The sequence below is a fragment of the Hemitrygon akajei genome, chromosome 3, assembly GCF_048418815.1.
Source record: "Hemitrygon akajei chromosome 3, sHemAka1.3, whole genome shotgun sequence".
Lineage (NCBI taxonomy): Eukaryota > Metazoa > Chordata > Chondrichthyes > Myliobatiformes > Dasyatidae > Hemitrygon > Hemitrygon akajei.
In genome coordinates this window covers 96,592,973-96,606,980 of record NC_133126.1, presented here as the reverse complement: position 1 = coordinate 96,606,980, position 14,008 = coordinate 96,592,973, and the positions used below count along the sequence as shown (strand labels likewise).

General features: G+C 37.8%; 1 protein-coding gene across 3 annotated transcripts in view; it reads left to right on the top strand.

Moving 5' to 3' along the window:
- The window catches only part of wdr21 (WD repeat domain 21), a 124,306-nt gene that overhangs the window by 105,733 nt on the left and 4,565 nt on the right, over window positions 1-14,008 (top strand). For all 3 annotated transcript variants that reach the window (XM_073040419.1, XM_073040418.1, XM_073040420.1), the window contains exons 12-13: window positions 1,104-1,280; window positions 2,279-2,393. In XM_073040419.1, coding sequence (XP_072896520.1) covers window positions 1,104-1,280; window positions 2,279-2,393 — 292 coding nt within the window. The remainder of the gene's footprint in view (window positions 1-1,103; window positions 1,281-2,278; window positions 2,394-14,008) is intronic.

Here is a 14,008-nt window from a genome sequence, read left to right as displayed (position 1 = left end):
ACGTACAGGGAATAATAAACCGGTGAGGGCTGTGAGATGATAAATAAGGATACACTTATAATGAGTAGAAAGGATATTGTACTGTTTGTGGTAGATGCAATTAACTGTTCAGCACAAACAAACAAAAGAACCAAAAAAATTAAAATTATAGTCAAGTCTGCAGAAAAGTATCTTGGTATTACAGGGCTTAGGTGGGAAGTCGCTGAATGGAGGATCAAACAGTTCACAGGCAGGGAGGTGGGATATTAATGGAATGCAAGGAGTCTTATCGCAAATGGTCAAGAATTTAAGAAATGTGTATCAGAACTTAAGGAAAACCTCAGATTTTATGTACACAAGAAACGTGGTTGAAACCCAGGGTAACTGTGCAGAACTCCAACAACAAGTAGAAGTACTCAATAAGAACAACTGTGAGTTGGAAAAGAGACTGGAAAATGGAGGAACTTATTACAAAAGGAAAAGGAATTGTTGCAAAGTGAATTGTCTACACTCAGATTATAAAATGAAAACGTGGAAACAATTGAACTTTGAGATTTCAGAAATACAACTACGGGCTATGATTCAAGTAAAGGAAAACTTGGAAATGGCAGACTAGAAAAATGGCAATTATTAAAAGTTAAGCATGCAGTAATTAGTATTCTTAAACAAAAAGATTTCAGTCTTACAAATGATGCAGATGTAATCAATGTAATTGAGAATGCAATTACTTGGAAACCATGTGACAAAATTAGGGAAGAAAAGCAGTTTGCTGCACTGCTAGCTAATGAGATTAATTATACATCTTACGGCGGGCAGTAATACGCCTAGGTTTGTCAAAACTGCTGGAAATAGGAGGAGGAGGAGGAGTTGGAAATGAGAGGCAGGTGACTCCTGTTAGTTGGATGGAGACTGGGAAGAGCCTGCTCATGCAGGCCTGGCAGAACCTCTCTCTACGGTAATGGGAGATTGAAATCAACCATTCTAGGCCCACTACAGAGGGACTCATAGTAAACATATTTCTGTAACCGATAAAGTAACAGTCAATTAACAAATAGCTTCCTTGGATATCGCATCTTATTCTGCCTTTATACTGTGACAAATCACAACCTGCAGTCTCTCTGCAGGTCCCAGTATTGTACAATGGCTGTCGGTCCGGTGAGATTTTCAGCATAGACATCAGACAACAAAGAAGGAAAGGACAAAGCTGGAAATGTACTAATTTCTTTCATAACTCCGCTGTGACCTGCATCCGACTCCTGCAAGATGAAAACTATCTCATGGCTGCAGACATGATTGGGGAGGTATGTTTCCAAGTGTATTCTTTCCTGCAGAGGTAGAAGGTGTGAAGTTGTGTTACCTGTGGTGTGTGCTTCCTTTGCGTGGTTTCTGTCATTTGCTTCTGTGTTAAGTATGTTTATTGGGTTTACTAAATCACAGGAGTGATTACCCTTAGTGCTACCTCATGGCACTTAATCTGTTCACTGGTACATGGTCGATGTTCTGCCATGATCAACCAGCTCCAGGCAGGTCTTGGTCCAAGGATGGCCAAAGGTTTGTAGAGGTGAGGTGAGGGGAGCTGCCTTTGACACCAAAGCAGCAATTATTCAAATGTGGAAACAAGAAACCCAAGTATCGTCAACAGGAATCGTTGGGGGTATGGAGGGAAGAATCCCTTTATTGGCTGCTGTTAAGAAAGGAAGGTGGTTGTGGTCCAGGAGTTCCCAGGGTAACATTCCTGGGGACTGTTTGTAAGTTGGAAGTGAACAGAAACAGTGTGTAGGAGAGGATCACACTAACAGGAAGAGTAGCCACAGATTCAGTCTGTTTTTTTCCTAACTCTGCTCGGCCCACCCATACCCGCAAATGCAGCTCGGTGTAGGAGAGAGAAAACATCGCAGAAATGTTCTGTTCCCACCTAACAGAGGATGCCTACAGTCCTACAGCAGCTGCAAGTCCATCACCTCCATCCCTAAAGATCAACTCTTGATCTCCCGACCTACTTTGTCGTGGCCCTTGCACCTTGTTTGTTTGAATGGGCTTCCTCCCATATCCCAAAGTGGTGCGGGTTGGTAGGTTAATTGACTGGGTGGAATCTGGAATGTGGGTGTGATTAAAAGGGTGGTTGATGGTTGGTACTGACTCGATGGGCAGAAGAGTCTGTTTCCATGCTGTAACTGTGTTGGACGATGAGGGGTTATCCTACACGGTGAGCAGTAAGAGAGTGATAAACTATCAAAATTCTGGAAAATGTGATGAAGTTAATACCAATCATGTCTTTCTTTCCTCTCCTAATCCACAGATTAAGCTTTGGGACTTGAGGACTGCAAGGTGTGTCAAGCAGTATGAAGGTCATTACAACAAGCACGCTCAGCTCCCCATACACATCAATGAAGAAGTAGGAGTTCTTTTAGCTGGTAAGTTTTACCTTTTTATAATAAAAATAGAACATGCTAGAAACCTCAACAGGTCAGGTTGCGTCTGTGGGAAGAGAACTGGTTAATTGGGAAGGAAAGAAAATTAGCTTGTTAAACTGCAGGGAGTGCTGGGGAGGGGTTGTCTCTGATGGAGTGAAACCAGGGTGACCATGGGGATAAGCTGTGATTAAGGTCATCTGGAGAGTGAGTGACTGGGAGCAGTTAGAGAGTGAGGCACTGGGATGTGGAGGTTGCAAAATGAAGAAGGCTTGCCCAGCAGGCCAGGAACAAACAAGCTGAACCAGTATCACAGATGGGTGATGAATATAGCTAACAAATCAAGCTCTCTACTGAGTCCAGGAAACTGCTGTGTGCCCAGATGGAAGATGAAGTGTTGTTCCACAAACTTCACCGTGACAGTGCAGGATGGATCAGAGTGGGATGTAGAATTAAAGTGGCAGATAACAAGAAGCTCAGGGTCACATCCTGTGGATAGAAGACAGGCACTCTTCAACATGTACACAATGCTAGGGGAACCCAGTACGTCAGGCACTGTCTCTGAAGAGGAACAAACAGTCAATGTTTTGGGCTGAGACCCTTCATTAGGACTGGAAAGGAAGGGGGAAGAAACCAGAATAAGATGATGATGGAGAGGAAGGCACTCTACAGAACAATCACCCAGAACGTGTTCTGTTTCCCCGGTGAACTGAACGCAGTGTACTAAACTGGAAAGTGTAAGTGAATCACTGCTCCTTCTGGACAGTGGTGAAAGGGTAGAAGGTCAAGCGCTGTATTGCCTGTTTGTAAGGGGAAATGTTGTAAGATGTGAGGTGTTGGTGGGAACAGAGGAGTTGGCCAGGGAGTCACAGAGGATTTGCTATCTGAAAAGCTGAAGAAAGGGGAAGATGTGTCTGATACTGGAATCTCTTTTAAGATGGCAGAAATTGCAGAGAATGATCTGTAGAATGCAGGGGCTGGTGGTGAGCAAGTTGTGGACCAGGAAATAAGTGTTGATGAAATTAAACATTACAGAATGCCAAGTATTACATTTTGGTAGGAAAAATATAAAAGAAAAAAGAAACAGAACCTGATGTATTAGCTTGTATGATACGAAATTAGTTGTTTTGCCACAGCAGTACAGTGCAAAGACATAAAATCACTACAAATTACAACATAAACCGTGTCAAAGACAGGAATGATGAGGTTATGTTCATGGACAGTTCAGAAATGTGACAGTGGACAGGAAGATCTTTCTGAATCATTGATTGTGGGTCTTTAGGCTCCTACACCTCCTCCCCAATGATAACAAGAAGATGTCATTTCCTGGATTAGGAGGATCCTTAATTATGGATGCTGCCATCTTGATGGTGAAGAGGGTTGTGCCCATGGTGGAGCTAGTTGAGTCTGCTACCCTCTGCAGACTCTTGTGGTCCTGAGCATTGAAGCGTCTAGACAGGCTGTGATACAACCGGCCAGAAGCTCGCCATCATATATCTACTGAAATTTCCATGAGTCTGTGGTGACATACCAAATTTCTCCTCAAAATCCTATCAGACAATTCTAAAAGGACCCCAGGAACAGCAAGATTGGAGTAGAGTTTGTTGAAAGTGGCATGGCAAGTTGAGAAACTGGTTAAAAGCAAATGGAACCCTGAGCTTTGTAAGGTGTGGTAAGCAAGGACAAGTGTTGTGTCCATTTCTGGGGACCAAACTTTAGGAAGCATGTTAGGTTTTACAGAGAGTTGAAAAGAGATTTACTCAAATGATCCCAGTCAGAAGGGTCTAGTTATGTGGAAACACACAGAGATTGTGAAGGGACTTTATTTAAAATCATGAGGATTACTTACCCAGTAGGTAGAAGCTCTTCCAAGTGACAGAGGGGGCCAAGAGGCAGGGATATAGAATGAAGGTGATTGGCAGAAGAACCATAAATGATGCAAGGGAAATCCCTTCTATGGTCTGGAAGGCAGTGCCAAGGATGCACTGCTACACAGGTACAAATGGGCACATAGTTCAGCAAACAAACATTCTTCAGCTCACGATATCCGCTGCACATACTGCCAAGTTAAAGTGAATTTGGCCTGTACATGTACAGGGCGGCAGGGTAGCGTAGTGCAGATGACCCGGGTTCAATTACCACCACTGCCTGTAAGGAGTTAGTACGTTCTCTCCATGGCTGTGTGGGTTTCCTCCCACAGACCAAAGACGTACCAGTTGGTAGGTTAATTGGTCATTGGCCAAACTAATTAAACCAGTAATTACATGTCTCATGAAACTAATCAATGTCTCATGAAACTACACACTGTCCCTGCACATTTGTGCTGCTTAAACACCCTGCCTTGTGTAGCTAAAACCTGGACTTCCTGTCACCGATCCCTCACCTCCTGTACTCTCTGTACACCCATGACTGTGTCACCCACAGCTCTAATCTGCTAGTTAAATTTGCTGATGACACTACATTGATGGGTCTAATCTCAAATAATAATGAGGAAGTCAACACCCTGACACAGTGTCAAGAAAACAACCTCTTCCTCAAGTTGCAAAAACCAAGTAGCTGGTTTATAGACTACAGGAGGAATGGAGACAGGCTAATCCCTCTTGACATCAATGGATCTGAGGTTGAGAGGGTGAACAGCTTTAAGCTCCTCGGCATACACATCACCGAGGATCTCATGTGGTGTGTACATAATGGGTGTGTGGTGAAAAAGGCACAACAGCGCTTTTCACCTCAGGCGGTTGAGGAAGTTTGGTATGGGTCCCCAAATCCTAAGAATTTCTACAGGGGCACAATTGTCAAGTCAAGTCACTTTTATTGTCATTTCGACCATAGCCGGTACAGTACATAGTAAAAAACAGACAATGTTTTTTCAGGACCATGGTGTTACATGACACAGTACAAAAACTAGACTGAACTACGTTAAAAAAAAACAAAAAAAACTACACTAGACTACAGACCTACTCAGGACTGCATAAAGTGCACGAATCAGTGTAGGCATTACAATAAATAATAAGACAATAGGGCAGTAAGGTGTCAGTCTAGGCTCTGGGTATTGGGGAGTCTGATAGCTGTGGGAAGAAACTGCTAATAGTCTGGTCGTGAGAGCCCGAAAGCTTCGGTGCCTTTTCCCAGACGGCAGGAGGGAGAAGAGTTTGTATGAGGAGTGCGTGGGGTCCTTCATAATGCTGTTTTCTTTGCGGATGCAGTGTGAGGTGTAAATGTCCAGACAGCATCCTAAATCCCATCTGCACCCTCTCTAAAGCCTCCATATCCTTCCTACTATAATGTCGCAATCAGAACCGAACATAGAATAAATCTACAGCACATTACAGGCCCTTCGGCCCACAATGTTGGGCCAACTATGTAACCTACTCTAGAAACTGCCTAGAATTTCCCTACCGTATAGCCCTATATTTTTCTAAGCTCCATGTACCCATCTAAGAGTCTCTTAAAAGACCCTATTGTATCTGCTTCCACTTCTGCCGACGGCAGTGCATTCCACGCATCCATCACTGAGTGAAAAACTTACCCCTGACATTCTCTCAGTACCTATTTCCTTTCTTTCTTTTTAAATCTTTTTATTAATTTTTAAACAAACATAAATGAAACATGAATACAAAGTGTTTGAGAGTACATAATTGATAGTTTTAAGTAGACATTCAAATATATAATAATCAATATATATAGCCTCCCAAACTCATAGTGTTTATGAACAAAAGAAACAAAAAGGAAAAAAAAAACCAAAAAAAGAGAAGAAAAAAACACACTAACCAACATGGGCCATTGCATAATGTTAGATACATACAGTAGTGCCAATAACTCCGAACCTCCATCCAAATAATTAAGGATAATAAAAGTAAGGTTTAGGAAAAGACAATTTAACTCTATGAAAATGTTGAATAAATGGTCTCCAAGTTTCTTCAAATTTAACTGAAGGATCAAAAACAACACTTCTAATTTTTTCTAAGCTCAAACAAGAGATAGTTTGAGAAAACCACTGAAATATAGTTGGAGGATTAATTTCTTTCCAATTCAATAAAATAGATCTTCTAGCCATTAATGTAACAAATGCAATCATTCGTCGAGATGAAGAGGATAAATGACTATTATCCACCATTGGTAAACCAAAAATTGCAGTAAAAGGATGTGGTTGGAAATTGATATTCAGAACTCTTGAAATAATACTGAAAATATCTTTCCAGTAATTTTGTAAACAAGGGCAAGACCAAAACATATGAGTCAATGAGGCAACATCAGAATGACATCTGTCACAGGTTGGATTAACATAAGAATAAAATCGAGCAAGTTTATCCTTAGACATATGATCTCTATGTACAACCTTAAATTAATTGTATTAGGGCATGTTTAGCACAAATAGAGGACGAATTGACTAATAGTAAAATTTTCTCCCACTGCTCAGTGGATATAAGACAATGAAGTTCTTCTTCCCATTCCTTCTTAATTTTTTCTGATACATCTGGCTGTATTTTCATGATCATATTATAAATGACAGCTACTAAACCCTTTTGACAAGGATTCAGAGCTAAAATTCTTTCCGTAATGTCCAATGGACATAGTTTCGGAAAAGACTGTAACTCATTATACAAAAAATTTCTAACTTGCAAATATCTAAAAAAATGGGTTTTAGGTAAATTATATTTATTAGATAGCTGTTCAAAGGACATAACGCTATCATCCAAAAACAAATCATGAAAACATGTTATACCTTTTGTTTTCCATAAAAGAAAAGCTTGATCCATAAAAGAGGGCCGAAAGAAATAGTTAGATATTATAAGGCATGATAAAATAAATTTATTCAAACCAAAAAATTTACGAAATTGAAACCAAATTCGCAATGTGTATTTGACTATAGGATTAGTTATTTGTTTATTCAATTTAGATAAAGAAAAAGGAAGTGAAAATCCTAAGATTGAAAACAATGAAAAGTCTTGTACAGATTTACATTCCAAATTTACCCATTGTGGGCAAGCAGCTGTAGTCAATTCTTGTGTCCAAAATATTAAATATCGTATATTAACTGCCCAATAGTAAAATCTCAAGTTTGGCAAAGCCAAACCGCCCTCCTTCTTAGGCTTCTGTAAATATTTTTTGCCTAGTCTAGGATTTTTATTCTGCCACAGATAAGAAGATATTTTGGAGTCAATAATATCAAAAAAAGATTTAGGAATAAAAATTGGTAATGCTTGAAATAAATATAAGAATTTGGGTAATACCATCATCCTAATAGCATTAATTCTACCAACCAATGACAAAGATAGTGGAGACCACCTGATAGCAAGTTGCTTAATTTGGTCAATTAAGGGTAAAAAGTTAGCTTTAAATAAATCTTTATGTTTTTTAGTAATTTTAATACCTAAATAAGTAAAATAATCTGTAACAACTTTAAATGGTAAATGAATATAAATTGGAACTTGCATATTTAATGGAAATAATTCGCTCTTATTAAAATTCAATTTATAACCAGAAAAGTTACTAAACTGAGCAAGCAAGGACGAAATAGCAGGAATAGATCTTTCAGGGTCAGATATGTATAGTAACAAATCATCAGCATATAATGATAACTTATACGTCCCCTCCCCACGAGTAATACCCAAAATATTAGGTGATTCACGAATGGCTATAGCCAAAGGTTCTAAAGCGGTATCAAATAGTAAAGGACTTAAAGGACAACCTTGCCTTGTACCACGGAATAACTGAAAAAAAGGAGATCTTTGATTATTGGTAAAAACCGAAGCCAGGGGTTTATGGTATATTAATTTAATCCATGATATAATTTTTGAACTAAAATTAAAATGCTGCATCGTATTAAATAAATATGGCCATTCAACTCTATCAAATGCTTTTTCAGCATCTAAAGAAATGACACATTCTGGTATTTTGGGTGAAGGAGTATAAATAATATTAATTAATTTTCTAATGTTAAAAGATGAATAGCGATTTTTAATAAATCCAGTCTGATCTTCAGAAATGATTCGAGGTAATATATTTTCTAATCTAGTAGCCAAAATTTTACTAAAAATCTTAAAATCCGTATTCAGCAAAGATATAGGCCGATAGGATGCACATTCAATAGGGTCTTTATCTTTTTTAAGAATTAAAGAAATAGAAGCTTCATAAAAAGATTGTGGCAATTTGCCTATAATTAACGCATCTTTAAAAAATTTACAAAGCCAAGGAGAAAGTATAGAGGAAAAAGATTTTAAAAATTCTGCAGAATAACCATCTGGACCAGAAGTTTTACCGGAATTCATTGAAAAAATAGCCTTTTTTATTTCAGTTTCCGTGATAGGTGTATCTAAGAATACACTATCCTCTACTGTTAATTTTGGAATATTCAATTTCCTTAAACTCATTTATTATAGAAGAATCCTCAGCAAATTCTGATTGATATAAGGAATTATAAAAATCTTGAAAGGCTTTATTTATCTCTTTATGGTCGATCGTCAGAGTGCCATCTTGTTTACGAATCCTAGTAATTTGTCGTTTAACCGAAACAGTTTTCAATTGATTAGCCAATAATTTACCAGACTTATCTCCATATACATAAAACTGGGTTCTAGATTTAATTAACTGATTTTCAATCGAAGAGGATAATAACAAACTATGCTCCATTTGAAGTTCCACTCTTTCTTTATAAAGTTCTTTGCTGGGGGTCACTGAATAAATCTTATCAATTGCTTTGATTTTATCAACCAATGTTAATATTTTAGAATTAGTTTGTTTCCTAACTCCAGCAGAGTATGAAATAATCTGCCCACGAATAAATGCTTTAAAAGTGTCCCATAAAATTCCACTAGAGATCTCTGCTGTAGAATTTGTTGAGAAAAACAAATCAATTTGTTGATTGATAAAATTGACAAAGTCTAAGTCCTGCAATAAAATAGAGTTGAACCTCCAAGATTTAGCATTAATAGATGAATCCATTATCTTAATAGATAACTTCAAAGGTGCATGATCAGAAATGGTAATAGTCATATTTACAATCGATAACATCTGTAAGTAAATGGTGATCAATGAAAAAGTAATCAATTCTTGAATAATTATGATAAACATGAGAAAAGTATGAAAACTCTTTGTCAATGGGGTGTAAAAAACACCAAATTTTGAAAATTGCTGAATCAGTCATAAAGGAGTTGATAAGAGAGGCCGATTTATTTGGAAGAACTTGGGTGGGCTTGGATCTATCCATCGAAGGGTTTAAACAGTTAAAATCCCCACCCATTATCAGTCTGTACTGATTCAAATTGGGAAAGGATGTAAATTGACACTTAAAAAATTCAGGACAATCAGTGTTTGGAGCATAAACATTAACTAAAACAACTTTTTGATTAAAAAGTAGACCAGTAATAAGCAAAAATCTACCTTGTGGGTCTGAAATTGTTTCATGATGTATAAAGGAGGTTGAAGAATCTATAAAAATGGAAACGCCTCTTACTTTGGCTTGAGAATTCAAGTGATGTTGTTGGCCTTTCCAAAACCTAAAAAAGCGTCGACTATCCACCTTCCTTACATGAGTCTCTTGCACAAAGATAACATTAGCATTCATTCTATGGAATACTTTGAATATTTTTTTCCGTTTGATCAGATGATTTAAACCATTAGTATTCCAAGAAACAAAATTAATAACCCCATCCATATTGACAATATTTATTACGATTAACACACAAGGTTAAAAAAAAAAGATGAACTCATGAATCCGGAAGAGGGAAGTAAGTTCAAGGAGAAACCGGAAGTCACGGCACTGCGACCATTTTTGTAGTTTCATATGAGCCCATGAAATAAAACTAAGCAAAAAGCAAGCAAAAAGAAAAGAAAGAAGAAAAATCCCCCTCCCTCCACCCTCAAAACCCCAGGAAAAAAGCCAAAAAGAGGCAAGCAAGCAATCTAACACTAAAATTACCCCCATGTCTCAAGACGGCAACTCAAACAAAAAAGTTGAATAAAAGATACAAACCACCCATATTATAAGAAAGGGTTGGTATAACAAAAATTAAAATATAAAATTAGTATATATATATATATATATAATATATATATATATATATATATAACAAAAGGATTTAAAAAAAATTTAAATGATAAAACCCATAAATGAATAATACTGAATTAGTGTTTTAAAAGAGAGTTTAAAACTTATTCAAACTCATCAAAACGGATGTGACGTTCCAAGCACTAAAGCCTTTCGGGAAGAAGAAACGACATTTTTTTAAAAAATCTTAATATTTAAACATTAAAAATACAAAAAAGTATATACGAACTTAAAAGGAAACCCTAATAAATTATTTTCAAAACTAACAGATTAATAATATGAAAAAATAACAAACTCAGAATAAACCAAAAATGAACTTTTACCATGTATAAAAAATACATGTAAGCCATACATTAAAAAAAACATCATTTTATAGAAGATCCAGATCTATGGACTAATTATTACATTAGTCAACCCGATAAAATGTTATTCTTCCAGAAAACTTTGAGCATCCGCTGGAGATTTAAACAGCCGATAAGTTCCGTCTTCGAGAGAAACTCTCAAATGTGCTGGAAATAACAGCGCTTGCTTGTAGCCTTTCTGATGAATTTCCGACATAACCGATTTAAAAGCCATTCTTGCCCTTAAAACTTCAGGACTGTAATCTTCCAGAATACGGAATTTAAAATCTTGAAAGCTGATCATACCCTTTTTCCGTGCAGCCCGAATCAAACGCTCTTTGGTATGAGGGTAATGGATCCGGAGAATTACTTGTCGTGGTTTCGAACTTGAACCTGAATGAAAACGAGAAATGCGATGTGCACGGTCGATTATTAGAGGGGAATCCAGTACTTCTGAGCCAAAAACATCCATTAAAAATTTGGAGAAAAAAACAGTGAGATCACCATTCTCAAATTTTTCCGAAATCCCAATTAACCGAAGATTTTGTCTTTGAGAGCGGTTTTCAAGATCAGTAATTTTAGATTTATAGCAATCCATCTGTTGAGAAGTCGAAGTTTGCTGTTGTTGCGAAGTTTCAATTATACGATCTCTCTTACGAGCGGCTTCTTCAAGAACTAAAATACTTGCTTGTTGTTTTTGTGACTCCAGTGTAAGTGCTTGAACTTTTGCGTCAAATGTCTTTAAAAAAAATTTTTTTTAACTTTTTAAATTAGTTTTTCAAAACATTTTACAAATTAAAAACCCCAAATCCCAATGAGGAGCATTAATACAGTGCAAAATTAAGCGTACAATAACAATATGCTACAAAGGAAGAGAATTTAACAAAAAAGCACCTAAATTAAAGACAAGTAAGCTTAGTGTCCTCCCCAAGCCCCAAAACACAAGATAAAAAACAACAACAACTCCAGACCGACCACAACACAGTATAAAGAGTATAGGTCAGGACAGTCAAACTCCCAGACTGTGAATACACTTAGCAGCAGAGGATAATAATGCCTACTACCAGAAAAAAAAAGGGAGCTGAAAGCAAGGGAAGAAAAAGAAGAAAAAAAAAACCCTAGTCAGGAGGAAGGTTATGAAAGTACTCAATAAAAGGTCCCCAGACCTTATGGAACTTTAGATCCGAATTAAGAACTGAATAATGAATTTTTTCGAGGTCCAAGCAGGCCATAATGTCGTTAAGCCATTGCGCATGAGTGGGCGGGGCAACATCTCTCCATCTAAGGAGGATCAAGCGTCTAGCCAGGAGAGAGGCAAAGGATAGTATTCGGCATTTGGTCGGACCCAGACATAAATCTGTCTCGCCCCAAAAACCGAACAGAGCAATTAAGGGGTTTGGTTCTAGGTGCTGATTCAGAATACCCGATAATGTAGTGAAGACATCTTTCCAGAATTTCTCCAAGCTAGGATAGAGCCAGTACATATGGATGAGAGAGGCCACGTCCCTCTTGCATTTATCACAGAGCGGGCTAATGCCAGGGTAGAATCGAGATAGTTTAGATTTAGACATATGGGCTCTGTGAACAATCTTAAACTGTAAAAGGCAATGGTGAGCACAAAGAGAGGTTGAGTTAACCGATTTGAGAACTGAGTCCCAGCTCTCCTCGGATAAGGAGATATTTAAGTCCTGCTCCCAGGCCATTTTAATTTTATCCACAGGGGCCCGTCGTAAGGCTGCTAGTTTATCTCGGATAATTGATATTAAACCTTTATCTAGTGGATTAATGGAAAGAAATAGGTCCATAGCATTTTTCGCAGGCATTTCAGGAAAGTTAGGAATTAAAGGAGCAATAAAGTGTCGGATTTGGAGATATCTGAAAAAGTGAGCGTTAGGCAGGTTGAACTTAACAGAGAGCTGCTGAAAAGAAGCGAAGCGATTATCAATGAAAAGATCTTCAAAATGTCTAATGCCCTTCCTATACCAAACATGGAATGCTGAATCGTACGTAGTAGGTAAAAAAAAAAGGTGATTATGTGCGACAGGGCTAGAAACGGAAAACCCCTGGAAACCATAGCATTTCCTAAACTGAGCCCATATACGCAAAGTGTGTCTAACAAGAGGATTAGCTATTGATCTGGGCAGACTGCTAGGGAGTGCAGAGCCAAGAAGTGCAGATATAGATAATTCTTTAGTGGAGCTCAACTCCATTGCCACCCAGTTAGGGCACTCGAGTTGGCCGTGGAAGAAAGACCAGAAGGTAGCACAACGTATATTAGCTGCCCAATAATATAAGCGAAAGTTAGGTAAAGCCATGCCACCCTCTTTTTTAGATTTTTGGAGGTGGATTTTATTAATTCTAGAGCGCTTATTCTGCCACAGATATGACAAAATAATAGAGTCTAAGGAATCAAAAAAAGATTTAGGAATAAAAATTGGGATAGATTGAAATAAATATAAAAATTTGGGGAGAACATACATTTTAACAACATTAATACGACCGACCAAAGACATAGATAGAGGTGACCATTGTACCTCCGTTCTCCTTCTGGATCTTTGTAATATGTTGTTTGGCTTTGGAGCGCCTCAGTTGATTGGCTAGGAATTTACCAGACTTATCCCCATGAATGTAAAAGCGACTCTTGCTTTCGAGAAGTTGGCGTTCGACAGGTTGAGTGGACAGAAGGTTAAATTTAGTTTGGAGTTCAACGCGCTTCTTGTATAATTCAGGGTTCTTAGTTTGGGCATATATTTGATCCAAATCTTTAATCTGGTTAATGAGGTCTGATCGATCTGCACGGGATCTTCTGTTGAGATTTGCTGTGTAAGAGATTATTTGACCCCTCAGATATGCTTTCATGGGATGGCACTTCAGGTGATGTATTAGTGTTAAAATAAAAGGTTATCTGATCCTTAATAAATTTTACAAAATCATCATCCGATAATAAAGTTGAATCAAACCGCTAGTGTTTATTCCTCTGAGGGAGACCAGGAAAGTTCAGAGAGAGGGTAATTGGGGCATGGTCAGAAATCAGTATACTCTGATAGTCACAAGAGTGGGCAAATGGGATAAGTTGGTTATCGAGTAAGAAATAGTCAATTCTAGTGAAGGTATGGTGAACATGTGAGAAAAAAGAATAATCTCTCTCCGTAGGATGGAAGAAACGCCATATATCAGAGATATCAAAATTAGAGAGAAATGATTGGATGGCTAAGGCAGATTTAGTA